We start from the raw sequence: 22,299 nt of genomic DNA on the forward strand, positions 1-22,299 counted from the left end.
TTGGCACCTATGGGAATTGTTGTTGTACGCCATCCTAATATTTTAAAAGATTTTATAAATGGAAATAAATAAACACCTGGAAGCTCAGAGGTTACCCACCACTTTCTTAGAACATTTAAATAAACATTTATAAAGAAATAAACAATATTGTGGAAGAATATTAATTTGCTTGGATGTCCAGCTGCTTTTGAACTACAATTCCCATCATCCCTGACAACTGGTCTTGCTAGCTAGGGTTGATGGGACTTGCATTCCAAAAACAGCTGGAGGAAACGCTGCTCCAGGATAAAGTGGAAAAGGTTGATTGATTTTTCATCAGAAAAGAAACCCCTAGCCCTAAGAGAAAGAGACAAAAAGAAATCTACATGGTTCACAGTCTACAAGGTGTATGCATCATTGTTATTTTTAAACTCTTACAATGAACTTACAGGAATGACATGTCAACAGACATGTAATGTCTAAATTGGTCCTGAGGTTTTACTATGTGTTTAAGCCACTCACTGAATTGTGTTTTACTTCAAGCACCAAAGCTGGTGAAGAAAATCCAAGCTGAACTGTTCCCTGACCGCTCTGGAAATATCAAATTATGCTGCCAGTTTAGTGAAATTCATGAAGACTCCACCATTACATGGACTAAAGACTCTAAGCTACTTGCCCAAGTTCACAGAAGGTAAGGAGAGCTACGCAATAAACATACATGCTTTTCAATGTCATTTGGATGGGTGGAGGAGAGTGTGCATGTTAGGGAGTGTGCTTATTTTGATGACCAAATCTCTGATGGTATCATGGGATGGAGAGAAATGACAGCTGCACCTAGTGAAGAGATATTGTAATAATGGATTACTGCAACAACCTTCAGATTGTCTGGGTAACATAAATTCATTCATTCATTCACTTCTTCTTCTTCTTTGGTGATCCACAGTGGGGACATTGGTTTCCGGGCGGGAGTTGATCATGGTGTGAATTTGCCGAGCATGCCTTCCTCTTAGCACGTTTCTCTCTTGAGTCCTGAGTTCAGTTGTCCTCAAAGCCCATGACACCATGACACCTTTGGTATAGGCTGAGCAACAAACAGCCTTGCCATGTGCACAGTTCTATAGGTACGGGAGTGCTGCTGTCAGGAAGAGAAGTTATTTGTAGAAATCTCATGCAGGCAGCAGTGCACATAATGAGGGGTGGATGAGGACTGTGTGTGTGTGTGTGTGTGTGTGTGTGTGGATTATCTCTAAAATTTATGAATACAATAAATTATTGTACCATAGAGCAGTTAGTCAGTAGAACCAATGAAAGAAGCAGGGCTTGATTGATTTAATCCTAAATGATTTCTGGATTCTAACACATGTTCTAAGCATTGACAGAGCACATGGAACCAGTGGCAACAGAACTAACAAATTCAACAAGTACGGCACATGACCTGTAATTTTATCAGGACAAGTTATTTGTGGTTTACTGTTGTAACAATTGTTTTCTCAAAATTTATCTTCTGTACCATGAAAATCAATAAAAGCAGTGTTAAAAAAAACACCAAGAACTGCATCCTGTAGATATATTTGAAATGAACATTTATGGATTATAGCTCCTATAAAAAATCCTTTGCACATTTTGTAAACATATGAAACCTATGCTGTTTGAGTGGGTGGTATAGATGAGTGTGGTACCCTACAGTTGTCAAGTGACTTCAGATGTGTACATGGAATTGGGTCATTCATGTGCATTTATTTACATGCTTGCTTGCTTTTAGGCCTGACTCAAATTTGGCACTCTATATTTGTTAGAAATGTTGCTAAGTATGAGATTCAGCAACTCATAGTGCTTGACTTAAAATCAAGGCAAGTATTATGACTTCCATGTTCTTCCCCAGCTTGGATTTAAATCTGAGCTGAATAATAACTCCTTCCTAGCCACTTACTTGCCTACTGTTCCAGCAGCAATAACTAACAACAGTGGCCATATTTCCCTGCATTCCAGTAATGGGGATGGGGAACAAGAGGGAGAGGGGAAGGAAGACAAAGAGATCACACAAACCTCTGAAAAACTAAGCAGAAAACTAAGCAGAAACACAAACATTCAAATTTTAACATCTCTTCTAGTGCAGGAGATGACTTTCCAGTATCCCTGGCAATAGTTCAAGCTGGTAAAAAGGACCAAGGGCTGTATCACTGCTGCTTGAAGAATATGTATGGGAAAGCATCTGCAGAATTTAACCTGACCTCCGAAGGTAAATTCTAACATATTGTTTCTTAAGACAAAGCACAATTAAAGGTGCTGTTTTACTGTCTAAACCTTGCCTGTGTTGTTCTTGTTTTCTCTGCAGTATTGGAACATCTTTCCAGTCTTCAGGATGTTGAAGGTAAGTCCATTTGGAATTCTTCCTGTTCACCTATGGAGAATCGTGCCAAGTCATAATCGTACTTGGGCATATTCTGCATAGCTGTTACTAATTTGAGCCAGGGCTTGTTAGGACGCGGTGACAGAGATGGTTGTAATGTCTGCCCTGAAATATGTGAAGCAGTAATGTACAAAAAAGTCTGTCTAAGTATACATGAAGAGTCTTCCCATCAACACTGAGTCACCTTATTCTGAGCTCTCCTACGCTGATCGCATCAGCCACTCCTAGCCCACATTCTGCTTTTGACTTTTTTTCTTGAAGAGGAACATTGTACCTAGGTTTCCCATCTTTATGGTTCCCTGGGTCTGCCTCACTCGCTTGGCGAAGGTTGCTGCTTTAGCTTGCAGGGTCAGAAAGCCCCACTGAAATTGAAGCAGCTGAAGTGGCCCCACAGGGACTCTGCTGAGAGAAAGGAACCATAACAATGAACTGTTTTGATACAAGCATTCCCGGTGCCCAAACATGTGGCCTTTGCAAAGTCTTGTGCTATGTAACACTACCCAAGGAGAAAGGCAAGGAATTAAGAGACGAGAAATACTTTCCCCATATGTTGCTATTTCTCTAATCACACCAGCATGTGTTTTGCTTTGCCCGTGCTAAACATAGATAACACTTTTGCCAACGGGTTTCATCATTGCTGGACATATTGTGCTAGTCAGCTTTAGCTTATTCAGTCTAGTGGATGGTTAGTTGTTCTGACTCTTCAAGAAGCAGGATTAATCGTTCCATCCCCTTTAAAAACAGTTGCGTGGCTTTTCATTCATTACCTGCAAACGCGTCTTCGTGTGCCTTTGCTATTGGAATTTGATACATGGATGGAATTGCTAAGAGGGGACTCCCAGGCAGTCGTAGAAATGGTAAAGAATGCAGGTTGGGATGGAAGGGTCTGTCAGCATCTGGAGGGCCGTAATTTCCCCACCGGTTTCCTGACCCCAAATACACAGCAATCACATCACCAAATCCCAGACTTTGGAGGGATCAGCCTTCCCCACAGCATGCTCCACAGCTGCATTTCCAACAAGGAAGATCCACTGTAGGACCTGAAGCCTTGGAAGCTTCCATGCATGATCACAGATGCTTTAAGCTCCACATCAACCTTCATCACAGAGCTTATTGCTCTTCTGCCCAAGTCTAAAGTTGTCATAGTTTTATTTATTTATTTATTTGTATCAAAAACATTACAGTGAATTTCCCCCCCAGTTGATTTCTCTTTGGCACGCATACGCATAAAATTTTTTACTTAGCAGAATGTAGTTTCTTTGTTGAGGTCTTATGCATATTTATATATTTCTAGGGTTGGAAGAGATTGAATTCTTAGAGCTTATGTTCAGGGAAGATTTCATCAGTGATAGTTATTTCGGCAACAGCCTGCATGGGAGGATTATAACCGAAGAGCTGCATTTTGGGGAAGGAGTGCACCGAAAGGCTTTCCGAAGCAAAGTCATGCAAGGCTTAGTTCCTGTGTTCGGCCCCGGCCACCCCTGTGTTCTGAAAGTGCACAATGCCATTGCATATGGGACCAGGAACAACGATGAACTCATGAAAAAGAATTACAAATTGGCACTGCAGGTAAGTGCTTGCTGTACCCTTCTGTAATCAAGACCTGTGGGGGCATCCAAGCTTTTAAACTATGGCCACGGTTAACTGTGTTAATTGTTTCCTTTCTTGCCATGCCACTGGATTCTCTTTTATATAGGAATGTTATGTTCAGAACACGGCAAGAGAGTACGCCAAGATATATGCTGCAGAAACAAAACCTCTGGAGGGCTTTGGAGAGGTGCCTGAGTGAGTAACATTTTTTAAAAAATAAAACGTGTGTTGCAACCGTAACAATGGTGTGATGGATGACATCCACACCTAGCTCCATGCATGCTGTTGGACAAGAATGAGAATTAAAGTGAATCAGCCTCTCTTTCTTCTATTATTTCCTCTGCCTTGAATACTGGATTATGTAAGCCAGTGGTTTTCAACTAGTGTGCCTTGGCACCCCGGGGTGCCTTGAATGATAGTCAGGGGTGCCGCAGGCAATACTGGCCTCTGTCCTTCTTTCCTTCCCTCCCTCCCTCTGATGCCTTCTTGCATCTCTGCCTCCCAAAGGCTTCTGTGGCTGTTTGTTGCAGCAGCCCTGGCTACAAGCTCTGCAGGCAAATGGTGCCTCTGGGGCTGATCAGGGGGTGCTGGCTACCAGGAGCTGAGGTGGCCTCGGAATAAGCAAGCAAGTGGGTGAGGGAGCCCAGGCAGCCAGTCCACCGGCCCTTGCTGTTGAAAATGGACAAGGGAGGGTGTTCAAAAAGGGATAAGAAGCTGCCAGCTTTGCAAGCAAGGGGTGACATAACTAGGTTCCTGGTCCCCACAGGGGTGCCACATTATAATGTAGTTGGTCAAGGGAGCCACTGCCTCAGAAAGGTTGAAAACCTCTGGTGAAATCTCTTCAGGGCAGGGGATTGTCCTCTTATCCTTTTTTCATCATGCACACAAGAAACAAACAATGGGTGGCATTCAACTAAATATTTATGCTAGCACAGAAATTAGCTCCAGTGCAATGGGTCTCCCCTCTCTCCCAATCCTCTACCTGTGTCACCCCCCAAATCTGCTCTGGAGGGTTGGTGGGGAGCTCCAGAACAGATGGGGGTGCATGGGGGTGAAGATTCAATTGTGCAAGAGAAAACTTTGCGTCAGCAGAACATTCTCCTTAGTGCAACGCTGAGTACAACCCAATGTATCTGAAGCACTTTGAGCACTCAAATTGCTGTTAATGCAAACTATTATCGTTATCATTATTATTATTTGTTGTGGGGCGCCAGCTCAACACTTCACATTGGTAAGGAAACACCGTTTAAATGCTGTAATGGATGGCTGGACCAGCATGACCTCAGATCTTTTTCAAAGGATTTGCTGTTCCACTGTAGGATAGTCATATATAGCCACCTCCTGAAGTGATGGCTGAAATTCCTTCTTGTTCATGCATGACGTTGGGGATGAGTCTTACATATCCCTGAAATTTGTCATCTCTTTCAAGAGGATATAAGATACCTCCTTCAGATGTATCTGAATCATTTAAAAGTATCTTAGTGGGGGAGACACGTAATACATTGTGCAGGTTAACCTGAAATAAATTTGATAGGCACCTATCATGTGTCGCAGGACAGAGTCTCATAATACAAAGATGTTCTCTTCCAAGCCCACATTTGCAGCATGTTTGCACTTCTGTCTCAGCGACATCTATGCTGGCTTAGTCATGCCCACAGAATGTAAGATGGCAGGAGCCACAAGGATGTGCTTTATGGGGAGTTGGGTTCAGGTACCAGGCCTGTTGGCAGACCAACTCTGCATTATAAAGATGTCTGCAAATGTGGCGTGAAGACTGGCAACAACAACCCTGCCCTGTAGTTCCTGGAAGCAGCAGTCAGGTTGTGTATCCACAGCAGCAGCCAGAGGAGAATGCTAGGACGAGCGCAGAGAGAAGAAATGCCACGGTGCATCTGGAACAGCAAAACCAGACGCCTTCACCTGCCCCATCTGCAATAAAACATGTCATTCCTGTATTGGTCTCCACCGACACAGCAGGCATTGTAACTCTCCCAACGGTTTCCCTTTACCCTTGCATTCTTCCATTGTCTCTTGAGACAGACCGATGCCAACAATAATGCAAAGAAAGAGAGAGACAGTTTGTCCTGGTTGTGTGCATCAACCCTCTCTGTTCGGCAGGGCTGCTACTTCATTTCTAGATCTGCAGTAAAAAATATTGGTTCAAACAAGGTGAAAGTGCAGAGTTAAAAATAGAAGTCGCCTCTGGAAAATGTAAAGGGAAGATGCGAGCAGCACATCTGAGCACACTGTGCTGGGCCTGAGCTCTGGAGGCGATGATGGAATAGCTTTAGGGCTCTTATTTACACATCACAACAGCTGTACTCATATCTATGAAGGATTTTCCAAGCGGAAACCCAGCTCACAAACGCTGCGGTAATCCTGTTCCAGCACTTCCTAAAAATGTGTCCCTCCTGACCTCTCCAAACACTTTGCTTCCTTGAGTCTGTTTCTTTATTTTTTTAAATCAAAGTTATCACAGACTATCTTTCTGAAGCTGAAAACTATATGTTACAAAGAACTAGGGGTGGATGGAATGGCCTTTATCTAGTTCATTTCTGTTTTTCATGTGTTGACTGGTAAGTTCTGTTCCATTTCCATGCAGAGGTGTTTTTTTAAAGGGAAAATCCACACAGATGTAGTTGTTTTAACTATAATCCTGATGTGGTCTCTCCCCCCCATGCCCCTTTAGTGTTCCTTTTACACGTGTTGAAAATCTTACAGCAGTTCCCCCGGGAGTGATAGCATTTTATAATGTGCCATCAGTCGCAGAGAGAACATACAGAAAAAAATACAGCAGTCTGCATGGACTCGTGAGTGCAGCCTTAAGTGCTGCCTAGGATTATAATGTGTCATTGTCTTATTTATTTATTGGTTTTCATTTTAGAATCATTCCTATTTTCCTTGTTCATCGGCCCAAGAACAACGTCCCTTATGCGACCGTGGAAGAGGAGCTAATTGGAGAATTCGTGAAATACTCCATCAGGGATGGAAAAGAAATAAACTTCCTGCGAAGAGACTCGGAAGCTGGCCAGAAATGCTGCACCTTTCAGCACTGGGTATATGAGAGAACCAGCGGCAGCTTGCTTGTAACAGACATGCAAGGTGAGCATCTCAACACTACATGTCCGTGTTTGATGTAAAGCTGATGGAAGTGTAGCAGCTGACAAGTGAGCGATGAAGTCCCTGGTTCAAGCCTCACTTCAGTCAGAGGTTCACTGGCTGACATCAGGCAAACCATTCATCTCACAGACAAAGCCCCGTCCCCATATCTGCGGTATCAGTAGTGCCATCCTCCCAACACTGGCGTCAATGGGAGAGTAGATTGGCAGTGGTAGGGTTGCATAGCCCCACTGGTGGGAGGGATAGATCTGCTCCACCAGTGTATCCATGCAGCTCAGACCTTGCCACTGCCCAGCCCTGTCCAAATAAGCTGCAGAAAGGCTGGTCTTGGGGAGGCCTCTCTGCAGCTCCACCCAACACCTGGGCTGCTACTGTGTAGTATGATGAAAATTAGGGATGCACAAGCATGGAAGTGAATTCTTCCACCTTCAGGCATTCTTCCCAAAGTTTGAAATTCCACCTGGGTGTCACAGAAGGGATAGAGCACTACACTCCTTTTTTGTTAGCCTGAAGCTACAAAAGAAGGAGCTTCCTCTGCTCTATGACCAGCACAGAAGCAGAGCAGGTTCCATTTGTGTGTGTTTTTTGTTTTGTTTTCTTGTTGTTCTGTGTGGCAGGGAGGAGGCCCCCCTCAATGGCACTTAGAACAGTAACTAAGTTTAACCTGGAAGCTTCTATAAACGTCAGACATCATGTGACCCACGTGATTCGCAGCTTGGAAGTTTAGACAGCCCATCACGTTTGGAGTGGGAGTGGCCCAGGCTTTCAGGAATGTATATAAGCAGTTGCTTGGTCCCTGTTTCCCAGTTATATAGTTCAATAAAGGTTCTTGCTGTGTCCTGCCTCCTGGGAACCCACCTACACTTCACCTTCCTGGTTGGGTTCACATGGAAGAACAAAGAGTTTGGTAACCCTCCCTCCTCAGTCTATTGTTGCAGTTGGTGCTCAGCTGGTTTTTCCTGTGACTCTTGCCCTGGGCCCAAGTTGGGTAGAGGTTTGTAAGCTGAAAGTGTGACTAACCCATGATCAGGTCACCCCTTCAGTAGCTGCTTCAGGCTGGATGCCTGCAGGTACAGTACATCACTGACTAAAGTAGAACTCCTGTCAAAAGATTTGTGGATATTTCCTTTTCTCCAGCCTCCTCAAGGCTGCAGCGCTTTTTATTCAGAATGTGTTACCTTCTGTCAGAGGAAAGAAATGAATTATCTACCTGCTGTGGCAAGTATTCAGCTTCCACAATGGTGCTATATTCAACTAATATAACAAATGCAGCAAGAAATTCCTACATTTTTCCACTGCTGGTAACCGGTTTGAAAAGAGGATAGAAAGCATTATAGATTCTTTTTCAAAAAAGAAATGTGCAGTGTTCATTTCAGCTCATCTGTTACTCTTCACAAGGTATTATTGTGAGGTTCAGACTTTGGCACACAAGCTCAGCTAGGTGTACTCCCAAGTGAAACAAGCCCTCTGCCAGCACAGCAGAAGTTTTACTGGTGCAGGCAGCATTCGGGTTGTGCACAGTGGGCTGGGCTGAGTCAGTTCTTGACTGAGCTGCTCTCCTATGGCTACTGGGAGTGAATGGGCTGGCCTCGGAATGCCTGCACTCTCTCTTGTGTGCTCACAGAGCCCTTCTCACCCCTGGCACTGCTGAGTTGAAACTGCTGCCAGTGATTGGGCTTGGCTGGAACCACTTGCCCACCCACATTCCCCCAACGTACAATGACTGGTCCACATTCAGCTGTAGTCAGTGTTGTGGCTGCTCTGAGATGGTTAAGTCCACAGTCTAAAATTACCTAACTGCATTACTGAGTGTGTCTTGTACCAGTCACATTTTGGCCAAAAAGAGGTTTCAGCAATGCAATGTTGGGACTGCAGGATTTCAGTGCCTCTCTGCCTGTGAGCAGGCTTCACCCAGGTGCAATGGGCGCAATGGCTTGCGACCAACCAAATCAGCACAGTCCAACTTTTCATACCAAGTGGGCCACCAGAGTACTTCAACATGGAAAATGCAGCCGCACACTGCCTTGTCGTGTGAGGGTGGGGGAGCAAGGCCAAACTTTGATGCACATCCCCAGTCCATGTACTGCCTTCCCATAGCCAGCTAAGTGAGGTGCTGGGCTTTGGGAAGGAGATGGGGGGGGGTCCTATAGCCCTCCCACCTTCCTCCCCAAACTGGGAAAGTGTTAACTAGGCTTTGGAAAGGAAGAGGAAGGGCTCTAGGACCCTGTCAGAGCCCTCATGCTTCCTTCCCAAAGCCCAGTGCCTCCTTACCCAGCTTGAGAAGGCAGTGTGAGGGCTGTGTGTCTCAAATGTTGCTGAGGGCCGCGTGTGGCCCTCAAGCCACACATTGGACCACTCTGAACTAAATCATTCCATGCATGGGACAACTTCTGTGATTGCAACAGAAGCAGGTGAAGTTCTGTGGAGCTCACTTGGCCATAGTGATCATTGTTTGACCTTGGCCCGTTCCCTTGTGTCTTACCATAGCTGTCAACTTTTCCCTTTTCTTGCGAGGAATCCTATTTGGAATAAGGGAATTTCCCTTTAAAAAAGGGAAAAGTTGACATCTATGTGTCTTACCCTCATCTAGGTATCTCACACAAAAAGAGGGAGGCAGAGAACCATACACCCCAGTCGAATCTCCTTGGAGGAAGGGCAGAGTAAAAACGCAATAAATAAATACTCAGCTGCATTCCACCCTGTGAGTTGTGATCTTTGCAGATTCAGGATCCCCATTGCAGATCTTTATTGGGACACCAGAACCAAACAAAGAGTGGAGGGTCAGATCCAAAAAGTCTGCCTGAACTGAGGCAGCTCATCAAGAGGCACAGTAGTGGGGCAAGAGGTGTAGATAAGCCCTAAGAGGAAGAGGTGCTCCAGAGTAGACCTATATTCAGTGACAGTGCTGAATGAATAACCTGCCTTGGAGAAATGAAATATTTGTGACGGTATATACAGAGAGTGTGATGGATAGCATCTGTAATCAGCAGCGAAGCCAATAAAAACTGCATTAATATATAAAGCTTTTCTATACCTGAATTACCCCTGTGTGATGCTGGCTTGCTGTTTTATTTTGTAGGTGTAGGAATGAAACTAACCGACGTTGGCATAGCAACACAGGCCAAAGGGTGAGTGAAGCAGCGCCATTTTTTAATGACCTGGTTTTTTCCCCCATTGTTGTTTCAGCCTTGTGATGTTGCAAACTTAATAGAGAAGGTTGCAGCACGCAGCATCCATTTTATGCCACAGCTCTTAAAAGCAAAATGCATTTCAGTAGGGCTTTCTTGCTGACTTCTTCTGGTGGATAAAATGTTAATGGAGCCTTCCTTTTGAAAAGGCTCATTGGTTTGCTTCTGGGAGAGGGAGTGATAAACACACTGCAGACACCCTTGGTTGTCCCCCACCCCCCATACAATATCATGTTCCACCTAACCCATCTGGGAACAAACCATTATTCTTCCTAACAGGTGTGTGTGTGTGTGTGTGTGTAGCAGCAGCCAAAGGATATAGTAGTATTATTTTGCTCAAATCCATTATCAGGGCTCACCAATGTAGAGCTCACAATATTAGAGTTAATATCAGTGCAGACCTCACTGGTACAGAATGCACAAACTCAGTTCTACTCACATACTTTATGCAGTTTTGCTGCCTTAGCCAGTACAGGGTGAATTAAGAGCTTCCTTGAGAAAAGGGAAGCATTAAGGGGGAAGCGATGGGCGAAGGTAACAAACTATTAAACCAAGAAATGATCTGTTGGAATTCTATGAAAACAAATTGTGAGTGTGGGTTTTTTAAAAGACATTTTTATGAATTTAAACAAGAATTGGCATGTTATGCTAAAGATTCAGAACCCTAGTTGCATGGGAAAATTCATTTCATCCTTTCCTTGCTTTGGTTACTCCTAAAAGACTTCATCAAAGTTTATGCATCTTCTATATGCTTCCAAGAGTCTGCTTAGGTTCAGCAATTTGCATACATGCTGTAAAAAAGTAAAATAGGGGACAAGATGTATTCAACATAAATTCTTCTAGATAAGAAAGGAGATAGGAAAGATATTCTTAAATGATCCATAGTGGCTATGAATATTTTCTTCAAGAAAAACTATCTGGGTGCGGGGAGAATAAAATAATGTACTAGGAAAGAAAAAGGAAATGTTTACATTGCTGGAAGGAAACTGAAACAATGATGTAATGCAGTCTACTCAGAATGGTCTGCTTTGTCTTTAAATACAAATTGCCCAGAGTACCATATCATGCAAAACACCGAGAATCACGATGCTAATTTGCAAGTGAAAGCAGAGGTGGGTGGATAAGAAAATTCAACCCATCAACTAGTAGTTAGAAACCAGTAGCCCCCTGAAATGCAAAACAACATGATTCCACAGAGGATCTTTCCATTTTCTTGCCTTCCTTCAACATGTACTTCTGCATTTTTTAAAAGAGTAATGGTGGACTAATGTGGTCTCTTGTTTGTTTGTTTGCTCGTTTGTTTATATATTTATTAGTGTTAGTTATTAGGATTTGTATTTATAGCCAGCTATTCGGTGGCACTGTGGGTTAAAGCCTCAGCGCCTAGGGCTTGCCGATCGAAAGGTCAGCGGTTCGAATCCCTGTGGCGGGGTGCGCTCCCGCTGCTCGGTCCCAGCGCCTGCCAACCTAGCAGTTCGAAAGCACCTCCGGGTGCAAGTAGATAAATAGGGACCGCTTACCAGCGGGAAGGTAAACGGCGTTTCCGTGTGCGGCTCTGGCTCGCCAGAGCAGCGATGTCACGCTGGCCACGTGACCCGGAAGTGTCTCCGGACAGCGCTGGCCCCTGGCCTCTTAAGTGAGATGGGCGCACAACCCCAGAGTCTGTCAAGACTGGCCCGTACGGGCAGGGGTACCTTTACCTTTACCTTTATTCATCAAATGGTCCCAGGGCAAGATACAAAAAGACATTTAAAATAAATAAAAAATGTGTAATTACAACCATCACATAAAAACCACAAAGCAACCAATTATCAGAATAACGTAACTACAGTACACAGTAACGGAGGAGAAGGGAAGATAGCCATTCAGCCAGAGACCTGAGTCCTTTCTGATGGTAGTGCAACCTCTTCCTTATGAGAGGATTACTCACTTAATGCCAGGGCTGGGCCAAGACATTTTGGCACCTGAGCAAGCGACAAAATGCCCCCCAGTGAAGAAGGGGTATGTGAAGATCTACATCAGGAACAAGGGTGTGTGGAGACCAACAGTGTTTCCTATTTGCTGAGAGGCCACTGCAGAGGCAGCATTGCGGGGGGCGGGGCTGGTGGGACGAGGACAGATCCATCCTCCAATGAGTGTGCCACAGCTGTCGCTGCCACCGTGGCAACAGCAGCACCAAGTGGTGCATTCCTTGGAAGCCAGATCTGCTGCCCCTGTGGATCCTGCCGCCTGAGGCAGTCGCCTCACCTTGTCTCATGGATGGGGCAGGTCTGCTTAATGCAGCAACTGTCCAAGACTTCAGGCAGAAGACCTTCTCAGTCTCACTTACTGAGAGCCACAGCACAACAGCACTCTGCCTACCTGTGATTCCCAGCAACTGGTATTGTAACTAGAAGCCATTGGCAGGCTTCCTAATATATAGACTTTGTGTTCCAATTGAGGGTTGTGATATATTTCAATACTGTTGTGACATTTTGATTTCTTTTTGGCCAACTTAACTTTATTATGAAAATTAAGTAGGTTATAAGTTGTTGGGTTTTTTTTAAAAAAAATAGTAAGTAAACAAGGAAATTGGAAGTTCTCTAAAAAAAAAATAAATCTTAATTCCTATCCCAGTGCATATTTTCCCCAGTATTGAATATTTTTAATTCCTGCAGTCATTACCTTTTTTTCATCTGCCTTGTATTCTTGATAGATTTTGAGTGGGGGGAAAAGATACTCTAATGTCTTGATGTAAGTTCGCAGGTTTATAAAATGCCATTAAGGCAAAGCACTTTGAATAATTCATGACCATTTATTTTCTTCCTTTTGACAATATACGTTTTTAACGAGCATACAATATGTGTTGCAGAAGATCGCACTGATTAATATTCTACACAATATTTCCTGCAATGGCCAAATCCCATTAATCTTTTCCTAAGACAGTGAAAAGAATTCTGGGAAGATACTACTTGACTGGGAAAGAATGCTGTTGGTTCTCAGCAATATTTTAGCCACAGTTGTGTGTGAGTGTTTTAAAGAAAGTTTATGGCAGAATTGTTCACATCACAGGAATGCAAACTGTGTCCCAAACTGAACAGATGATGCATTCAAATTTAAACAGAGGGATTGCAAAAATACAAGTGAGATTTTGGCTTTGGCAAACTCCTATGGTTTAAATATTATTATTTATTTCATTTCCTATGTTGCATATATTTAAAAAACCCGTTAAAACAATTGCATATATATATCAATCAAAAACTACTACATGTTCATACAGTTGAACACCTTGCGAGTTAAACGTTTTGGCTCTTGAACGCCACAAATCCGAAAGTGAGTGTTCCGGTTTGCGAACGTTCTTTAGAACCCAAACATCCAGTGTGGATTCTGCGGCTTCCAATTGGCTGCAGGAACTTCCTGCACCCAATTGGAAACTGCACCTTGGTTTCCGAATGTTTTGGAAGTTGAACGGACTTCTGGAATGGATTCTGTTTGACTTCCGAGATACCACTGTATATAAAAACATTTTTAATTCAATACACATACTGACTAGGATAAAATTGTCTAAAGCTTACTCCTGTGTATCTTGCACTGTGTATAAAAGCAACACAGATACCTTCATTTTTAGACTCTACTTGGGAGCTTGGCTGTGGACCCTCGCTATGAGGTGCACCTGTGTGGGGGTTCTCACAATGCTAATTCACCTGTCCCAAATGAGTACTGGATTTTGACATTTACTGACTTGTGTGGAAAGAAGCTGTGGGGAATATCAGCCACAAGCACCCTGCTCTCCTAACCTATAAATTATCTCTCATATCATATTTAACAATGTCAAAGGAACCTACTATGCTGATGGTTCTCTCGCCGTTGGTAGCCCTTTGTAAACACCTCTTCTCCTGTCCCCTATGCCTTGAATAATGCTGGTAAGACAAATCCACAACTCCGTATATGAAAACACAACAGAAATTGAATGAAACCATTTTTGAAGTAGCGATTTGCAAGCCAAATAGCACCAAATTTGGTTGCAGATCTTTGCAAGATGTGCTGGAGTTTTTTTATCAAACAGTTCCTTGCTTCAGCAGCTCTTACAGGATGAAGTTGACTTTTAAAATAAAAAAACTGGGGCTATTTGATTACTTTGTAATACTCAGTCAGCCTCTAGCGAGTACAGTGTTGAGCTTCTGGGGTTGTATTTTCATTTTGTGGCATGTCTCTTAAGATTAAGAGCAGGGTACAGATGATGCCAGACGCGGGTGGCGCTGTGGGTTAAACCACAGAGCCTAGGACTTGCCGATCAGAAGGTGGGCGGTTCGAATCCCTGCGACGGGGTGAGCTCCCGTTGCTCGGTCCCTGCTCCTGCCAACCTAGCAGTTTGAAAGCACGTCAAAGTGCAAGAAGATAAAAAGGTACCACTCTGGCGGGAACGTAAACGGCGTTTCTGTGCACTGCTCTGGTTTGCCAGAAGCGGCTTAGTCATGCTGGCCACATGACCCGGAAGCTGTACGCCGGCTCCCTCGGCCAATAAAGCGAGCTGAGCGCCGCAACCCCAGAGTCGGTCACGACTGGACCTAATGGTCAGGGGTCCCTTTACCTTTACCTTACAGTCCCATGCAGTCTCCCTCTTGATCCAGTCAACTGAGTCTGAATGATGGTGGGAAGGCGCTCATCTCTTGATCAGTGCAGGGTTGTACCTTGGGTTTGAGTCTGGGTTCTCCTGCATGTGAAACATGAACTTGTTCCACCTGGCTCCCCCTGCAACTCTTGTCCTCCTGGTGTCAGTGACTGAATCTTAGGGTTGTGGGAAGGCAGATGTCCTATATGTCTGATACGTGGCTGAGAGGGTAGGCAACCACTCTGTGGAACTTGCAGTATAGAGTGTTTTGTCCGGGCATGCAAAAAGTGAGTGGGGCCATTTCCCCCATCTCCTCCTGGAGGTGGGGGAGGTTAAACCTCACATCTCCTGCTTCTAGACCTGAGCCACCAAAGGTAGCTGCTGATAATTGACATGTTTCCATAGCTGCCCTTGTTTGCATGTCTTGGCCTTTCCTTTTGACTGCTTGTGAAAAAAAGTATTTTCCTTCCTGAATGGCCCTTGAACTCTGTTGCAAGAAGGACTATGTTGAGGGTGGGGAAGCATATGTGCTGGTGTGTGTGTGTGTGTGTGTTTATTATTATTATTGGCTCCATCCTTGTGTGGGCAGGCATGTGGGCATCATTGCAAACACAGTTCCTGATTACTATTTATTAATTTGTGAATCACTTTCCCCATATGTCTCAATACTATTTATAAACATGCCATAAAATAAAGCTGCAAATACTGTTTAAAATAGTACAAAAAACACAGCTGAGGATAGGTTTAAAAACAGAACAAAATGAAGACCTAAAACAGAGACCTTTTCACCCCCACTAGCAAAGCTTGCCAAAGCAAAAATGTCTCAATAGGGATGCTGTTCCACAGAATTGGTAGGCAGACACTGAGGGAGTTCTGTTGTTTTTACGCTTCTCTCTCTCTCTCTCTCTCTCTCTCTCTCTCTCTCTCTCTCTCTCTCTCTCTGTATTTTCTGGGTTGTGTCTTTCCCCCTTCCATCCATTCCACTGACCAGGGCTGGCCCTACCATTAGGCAGAGTGAGATGGCCGCCTCAGGCAGCAGGTGATGAGAGGCAGCTGTGGTAGGCCTCTGGCTGTTGTTCCTGAGCCCCACATCCTCTTATGGTGAACAGAGCTGCATATGTTACGCAACTCCCTGTCCTGGGGCCCTAACCCATCCCATTGGAGAACACTATCCTGTCTTGAAATAAGAATTAATCTGCCAGACCAGTTGGCTTCTGAACATGGAATGAAGAGGAGGCACCATCTTGACCTTCGCCTCAGGCAGCAGAGTATCGTAGGATGGCCTTCCTGCTCACATAGGAGCAGCATATACCTCCTACTGGCCTGGCACCATTTGAGTAGAAGATTGCTCTGTTAATCCTTCTACTTGTGGTTTCCTCTCTCAGTTGCTTACTTGAACGTTATTGAGTTTTATATTTTTATTATAACCCACTTTCGGCCTTCACAGTAGATGATAGCAATCATAATCGTAATAGTAATGTCAGTTTCCTGTCACAATGTTCTTGTTACAGTAATTATTTGCAATATAGTTCCAACTCAGTAGAGGGCACACCTTACTCTCTCTGCGTCTCTCTCATACACACAAACTTTTTAAAAATCCCCGTTCAGTCCTCTGGAGGAAGGGAGAATCTAAGCCAATGAAATTAGCCTTTGTTAATCAAATATTTAATCAAGCCCACTCTGCTAGGCCTAAACAAAAGGTAGAGTGTGGCCAGCAGACAGCTTTGCAAGTGCTAAAGCAAAACTTGGGCTCAATGTGAAAGGCTGGAAATGAGTAACATTTTCCTTTGCCAAAAAACAAAACAGAAACAGACACAAAAGGCTGGTGTTTCTGGCCACCCCTTTTTAACATGGTTGCAATGGCTTGGTGACTAAACCAATATGTGGGCCTGTGAGTTTCTGATATGGTTTTGGAGGAGCCATAGCCTCTCATCTTCTCACATGGGAGTCACTGCAGCATGGCTCCATCTCACAACACCTATAGGTCTTGGCTCAACACATATTGCTGTCTGAGGTGAAGGACAAGACAGCCTCCACTGTTCCATATATAGTGGTTAACTGGGCCAGCAATTGATTAAAAAAACACAACAGCAGCACTATCAGTAGGGCAGAATTTTCTACTGCATCTGAGGGCAGTAGACTAGTTTAAGGGCACAGGGCATGGCACACACGACTCTGCCCTCCAGCACCTTGCACTAATCCCTGCCTCCTGCACTGGCCATCAAAGGCAACTGCCTCAGTCTACCTAATGGTAGGGCTTGTCGGAAGCCCAGGATACATGGGACAACTGCTGTGCAGTTGCTCTTCATACCAGTGTTGCCCCTCTAGGAAACTGGTTTATCGCTCGCAGAGTGGCAGGAGGTTCCTTTCACATGGTCTGGGATCCTGACATTACCTTTATCATGTGGGAAGCTGCCACGTGGCTTCATTACCATGAGGTAATATGCGTTGGGGCCGTAAATGTGAAAACCAAATGATGTTTGCCTGGGTTGGGCCAGGTTATGGCTAATTATTAGTGATGAGAGTCCAGGGGCCTCGCTGATGGTCCTTTGGCACCAGTAACTCCTATTTCTAATAGTTATGTAGAAGAAGGAGCCACTAACTCAGAAAAGTGAGTTGTTGAGGGTGGTCTCTTAGAAGCAGCTTAAAAAGACTAGATAGCAAAAGCCTGGGGTAATAAACAGCTTAGTTTAGCTGTTTGTCATAAAAGATAAAACATGGCTGCCCCTGTGGGAAAAACTGGGGGAAGCAGCCATGTTTTCCCCTGTAGAATTCCCTCTCGAGCAAGGGAACGCCATCAAGCTCTGTCCCTTCTATGAGGACTTGCTTTATCCGATTCAAAGCAGCTAAAGACCTGCACACCAGTTACTCCAGGCTTTGAGCGGATGGGGGCGGGGGGAAGGTTCTTTAAAAATGGACAGAAGCAGTGCTGGTTTTCCTCATGGCTGCTGATTCTAAGGGGGACTAAAGGGTCGACATAGTTTGGCGTGGGTGGGTCTGCTTTGGAATCTGTGGGTTCCTCCTCCATCTCTAAGGTACATATGCTGCCTCCATCATGACATAATACACAGCCATCATTACGCATGATCCCTGATAACCTTACCCTGCAGGAATGTGCCTAATCACCTGGTTGATGGCCATCACTGTATCTTGTGGTAGCGATGCCCACAGATTTAACTGCATGCTGAGTGAATAAGTCATTCCTCTTTGTCCTTCCTGAATCTCAAAGCCTGAATCTTTGGCTTTGTTGGATGACCCTATTGTGTTCTAGCATTATGAGGGGGGAGAGGAGAACCCTAAATCCGTTTTGTCTGCACTGTGCTTAATTTTGTACACCTCTGCTGTGTTCTCCCCTTTTCCCTTTCCTCCCTGAGCTATAAAGAAGCCAGACATTGCAACCATTTTTCGCAGAGGAGTGTTGCTCAAGCCCCTTGATCTATTTGGTCACCCTCTTCTGCCCCATTTCCAGCTCTTGAAATAGCCTTTTTTGGGGGTTGTGGCTGTGCATTATGGACTCACGCACTCTGGATGGGAGCGTCACAAAATGGTTTAGGCTTTCAATCAGCACCAGTAATAGCTTCACATCAGTGTCATCATCGCTAAGATCATCACCAAACGTGTGTGGGAGTGCAAGAAAAGCAGCAGAGCCTATAAAATGCATTACGCTGAAGGTATGTTTGAAAAACATTAAGATCTGTGCAATCAGTCAAAGAGCCGTTTCCAATTCCAGGGTGGAATTACATGTTCCATCATGGTCTGGCATAAGGATGTGTTTCTAAGTGGCTTTTCACTGCACAGGATTACAGATGCTCAGGAATCACGACTTTTGATGTTGAACGGAAGGGAGGCGTATTCACTGCTTTAAAATGTTAAAGTTTAAGAGGTTGTTTATTATAATTGGGGCTGAGGTTGGAGGTAGAGGAATCCATGGGCACACATGGGTATTTGCAGATCCCTTGTCACTGACACCTCCTAGGGTGAGCTGCATTCAAAATTACTATTCAAAAAGCCTGTTCAAAATGACAGGCCTGTCCTACTAAGGAAATAAAACACAGGGACGGGTGGGAACTGTTAGCATTTTTATTAAAACCAGGCAGGCAGGCTGAACAGAGATGAGAATTCCTTGCCGTTGTTAACACCATAAAAAAGCTGTAAGGATTATATGGCACCCTCAGTCATGATACAGGATAATATTTTGTACAGTTCCCCTCATATCATTGTGCTGTTTCCCCTGATTCTGTCAGTTGAATGTACCTGAACTCCCCCCCCCCCAAAAAAAAGGAGGGAGAAAAGAAAAAGGAGATAATCAGGGTGAGGTTTTCTAACCTGGGTTGAATTCTAGAAAGGAACAAGCAGCGATTCTGCAGCATGATTCAGTTTGAACTGGGGGCTTTACAAATGCACTTTTGATTTCCCCAACTGGGCTCCTTCAGGAGGAATGGCAGGACATGAATTGAATGAATAAATGAATGTTTAGCTCTTGTAAGATATCTGTAAAGTTATTTATTTAAAGTTGAACACTGATAGGTATAAATAAATACATACTGCTTTTAATGAAAGGCAAACTATTATTTGTGGTTATGTGAGCAACAATCCCTCATGCTGTTTGTGCAGTTCTACATAAGTACATTGGGGGGTGGGATCCTGAGATTCTTTTTCACCTTTCCTTCTTTTCAAAAGTGGAGGACACAATTTATCAAGTGTAAGTGCATGAAATCCTTCAATTTCAATGAAAGAATGAAGGTCATGTTTAAATCTCTCCTACTGGATTAAAGTCTTGAGAACTTCAGTACTTGCCATGCCTACTTTAGCACTTTGTCTACTCCCACTTTGACATGCAGCCCTCCAAGGGTTGACAGTGTGGCCCTTGGCACTCCAAAAAGGTTAGCCACCTCTGCTATAGACGATGGTGCCGATTGTAATCTCCTTTACTACATGTCATTGTATTTTGCTGAGGCTAGATGTTAAGCTGGTTGTTTTCATAGAATGATTGAATTGTAGAGCTGAAAGGGACACCGAGGGTCATCTAGTCCAAACCCCTGCAATTCAAGAATCTCAGCTAAAGCATCCATGACAGATGACTTTAGTTGACTATGGGTTGAGTGTGGGTTGAATGTTTTAGCAAGTCTTGCAATTGAGGTGTAGCCTATTTCTCTTAGAAACCAAAAAGTTTCAATCCTGTCTCTCTGTCTTCTTCTTCAGGTACAAAGGTTTCAAAGGTAACTGCTCCATCTCGTTTATTGAACAGTTCAAGGTCCTCCACCTATGTAATAAATACTGTGAGATGCTGGGACTGAAACCCCTTCAAGCCAGCGGTCAGAAGCAGAGGAAGCCAGCAGCCCCCAAAGTCAAGGCACTGCCAACCTCAAGTACTGTAAAGAAAACCGCGGTCAGCACACAGACTGCCAAGAGAACATAGGAACTTGTTTCCTCCCAAAAGAAACATTTCTCATTCTCATCTTTGTAGAATGGACCTCTCTAGAAATACACACTGTACTTTCTGGAACCGAACACTCCAGCAGTGGGGCTCTCTCAGAGCGTTCAACATTCTGCAAGAAGAAAGTGGATAGTCTAGGACAGGCAAACGTTTGAAAAGATCAGCACTCCCAGTACCAAGCATAGCCATCCGCATAGACTGCCTAAACGGACTGCGGGGGGTGTTATTTGCACAATCTCCCTTTTTGGAAGGCTGTGCAGGACTTAGGCCTTTTGGGAAAATTGCATTTTTAGTAGATTTCTTCCATATAACTCAGCTGCTAGGTAAGTCTATAAATATATGTAGGACGTTTCAACCCCCGTGAGGTAAAAGCTACACACTCCGGAATGCGTGAACCTGCTTTGCCTGCCTCTTTTTACTCAAATGAAGAACTGCTGTTTCTAGAAGTTTCCAAAAGCCGGCTTCTTAGACATGCATAACAGGTGCCAGAGGCAACGAAGCATATGAGGGATTCACCTGTGGGCCTTAGGCATTTGGGTAGTTGGGTTTTTTTGCACTGGTTTTCAATATTATAAGTTATGTCAAAGATATAATGTAAAACAACACAGTGGCATTCACCAGGTGACCTGGGGACTGTGTGGAACCCACAATGTCTTTATCCTTTAATCATGCCCCTAATATAGCCTTCCGCTGACTTTTGTATAGCAACACATCATGTTTCCTCTGCTAGATGATTTTAACTGTCTAATCTGTGGCTGTTATGAAGAAGTGTGTGAGAAAAAGAGAGAGAGAAATGGGTGTGGGAGTTGTGGGAGTGTGTGTGTGTCTCTGGGTGACGTCAGTGGTTAGAGAAGGCAGAGTAGAGAGTTATTGCTGTATTTATGAGACTTATAACCGAAGAAATAAGAGCCATGCTAATCAGACTGAAGGTCTCAGTGCTGTGTCCTTCCCTAAGAATCCCCACCCCCAGGCTAGCAAATCGTATTCTGTGGTTTAGTGCCTTTAAACATGATTGAAGCGCGACTTGAACCTTGCAGGAAAGGGTGGGGACTGCCAGTTCAAAATGAGTGTGTGTGTCTGTGTGTGTGTGTATAAGTGGATGTTACAAATCTGACATCATTTTCTTTCATTGGATTTCAAAGTACGTAGATCTGCTGGAGTAATTCATTTCATTATACCTGAAGCCCCATTAAGATATTTCCTATATTTCACCCACCCACCGACAGTTTCCAGGTCAATACCACTGTACTAGAATAATGGTTTTGTTTCCTAATTATTTGCACAGTAATAATAATGCTTGTTATACTCCATGCATTTTTTTCCTCCAATTAAATTCCTACTGAAACAAGACTTAGAATTGTGAACATGTTGATGATTCGCCTGATGCTGTGAAGGAGTGTACCAACCATTTCTAGGAACACCCTCCCCCCCCCCTCAGTTAATGATAACCAATTCATCAGCAGGTTTTTCCTGTTAAAGGCCTGGCTCCTGTTCATAGGAAACTTTGAAGTCCAAGGGTGAGGAACCTCTAGCTCACAGGCCAAAATTAGTGTCATCAGCACCACACACTCTAACCAGCGGAGCTTGACCCACCAGAGGTTCACATTTGGCCTGTGAGGCCATTTCCCCCAAACCACACCCACCTTCCTGTCATATGTGAAGTCAGGTGTGAGGCAGGTGGAGATGCAGCTACCTGTGCACAATAGGGAAACATACAGCGCATTCCCAACTGTGCATTAGAAAGCGAAGGCAGACTTTGATTGCCGCCTGTCAAATTTGGGCCATGAAGCTAGGATCTGATAAAGGTCTGGCCTACAAAGCCCCACCTCTGCTTTAAATGTCCTTGAAAGCATTGACTTCTCTTGATAGCTCAGTTGGTAGAGCATGGGGCTCTTAATCTCAGGGTTATGGGTTTGAGTCCCACATTGGGCAAAAGATTCCTGCATTTCAGAGAGTTGGGCTAGAGGGCCCACATGGTCCCTTC

At 44.2% G+C, this 22,299-nt stretch overlaps 1 protein-coding gene and 1 long non-coding RNA gene across 5 annotated transcripts in view; one reads left to right on the forward strand and one right to left on the reverse strand.

Annotated features, from left to right (window-relative positions):
- Positions 1 to 21,665, forward strand: part of ALPK2 (alpha kinase 2) — a 64,447-nt gene extending 42,782 nt beyond the window's left edge. For 2 of the 3 annotated variants that reach the window (XM_079994664.1, XM_079994665.1), the window contains exons 7-14: positions 523 to 670; positions 2,091 to 2,218; positions 2,315 to 2,350; positions 3,684 to 3,958; positions 4,086 to 4,174; positions 6,864 to 7,081; positions 10,179 to 10,227; positions 20,081 to 21,665. In XM_079994664.1, the coding sequence (XP_079850790.1) occupies positions 523 to 670; positions 2,091 to 2,218; positions 2,315 to 2,350; positions 3,684 to 3,958; positions 4,086 to 4,174; positions 6,864 to 7,081; positions 10,179 to 10,227; positions 20,081 to 20,297 (1,160 nt within the window). In that variant the 3' untranslated portion in view covers positions 20,298 to 21,665. The remainder of the gene's footprint in view (positions 1 to 522; positions 671 to 2,090; positions 2,219 to 2,314; positions 2,351 to 3,683; positions 3,959 to 4,085; positions 4,175 to 6,863; positions 7,082 to 10,178; positions 10,228 to 20,080) is intronic. The other variant, XM_079994666.1, reaches the window with a different exon arrangement.
- LOC307226421 lies at positions 10,237 to 20,074 on the reverse strand. Of its 2 annotated transcripts, none has more exons than XR_013843400.1 (3): positions 16,272 to 20,074; positions 14,112 to 14,186; positions 10,237 to 11,078 (listed from the first exon to the last, which is right to left on the reverse strand). It is a non-coding gene; the product is annotated as an uncharacterized lncRNA (long non-coding RNA). The 2 variants fall into 2 exon arrangements; XR_013843401.1 differs by having other exon boundaries at positions 15,882 to 20,074.
- Positions 21,666 to 22,299: the final 634 nt, after the last annotated feature.

Source organism: Podarcis cretensis (assembly GCF_951804945.1).
Source record: "Podarcis cretensis genome assembly, chromosome: 11".
NCBI lineage: Eukaryota > Metazoa > Chordata > Lepidosauria > Squamata > Lacertidae > Podarcis > Podarcis cretensis.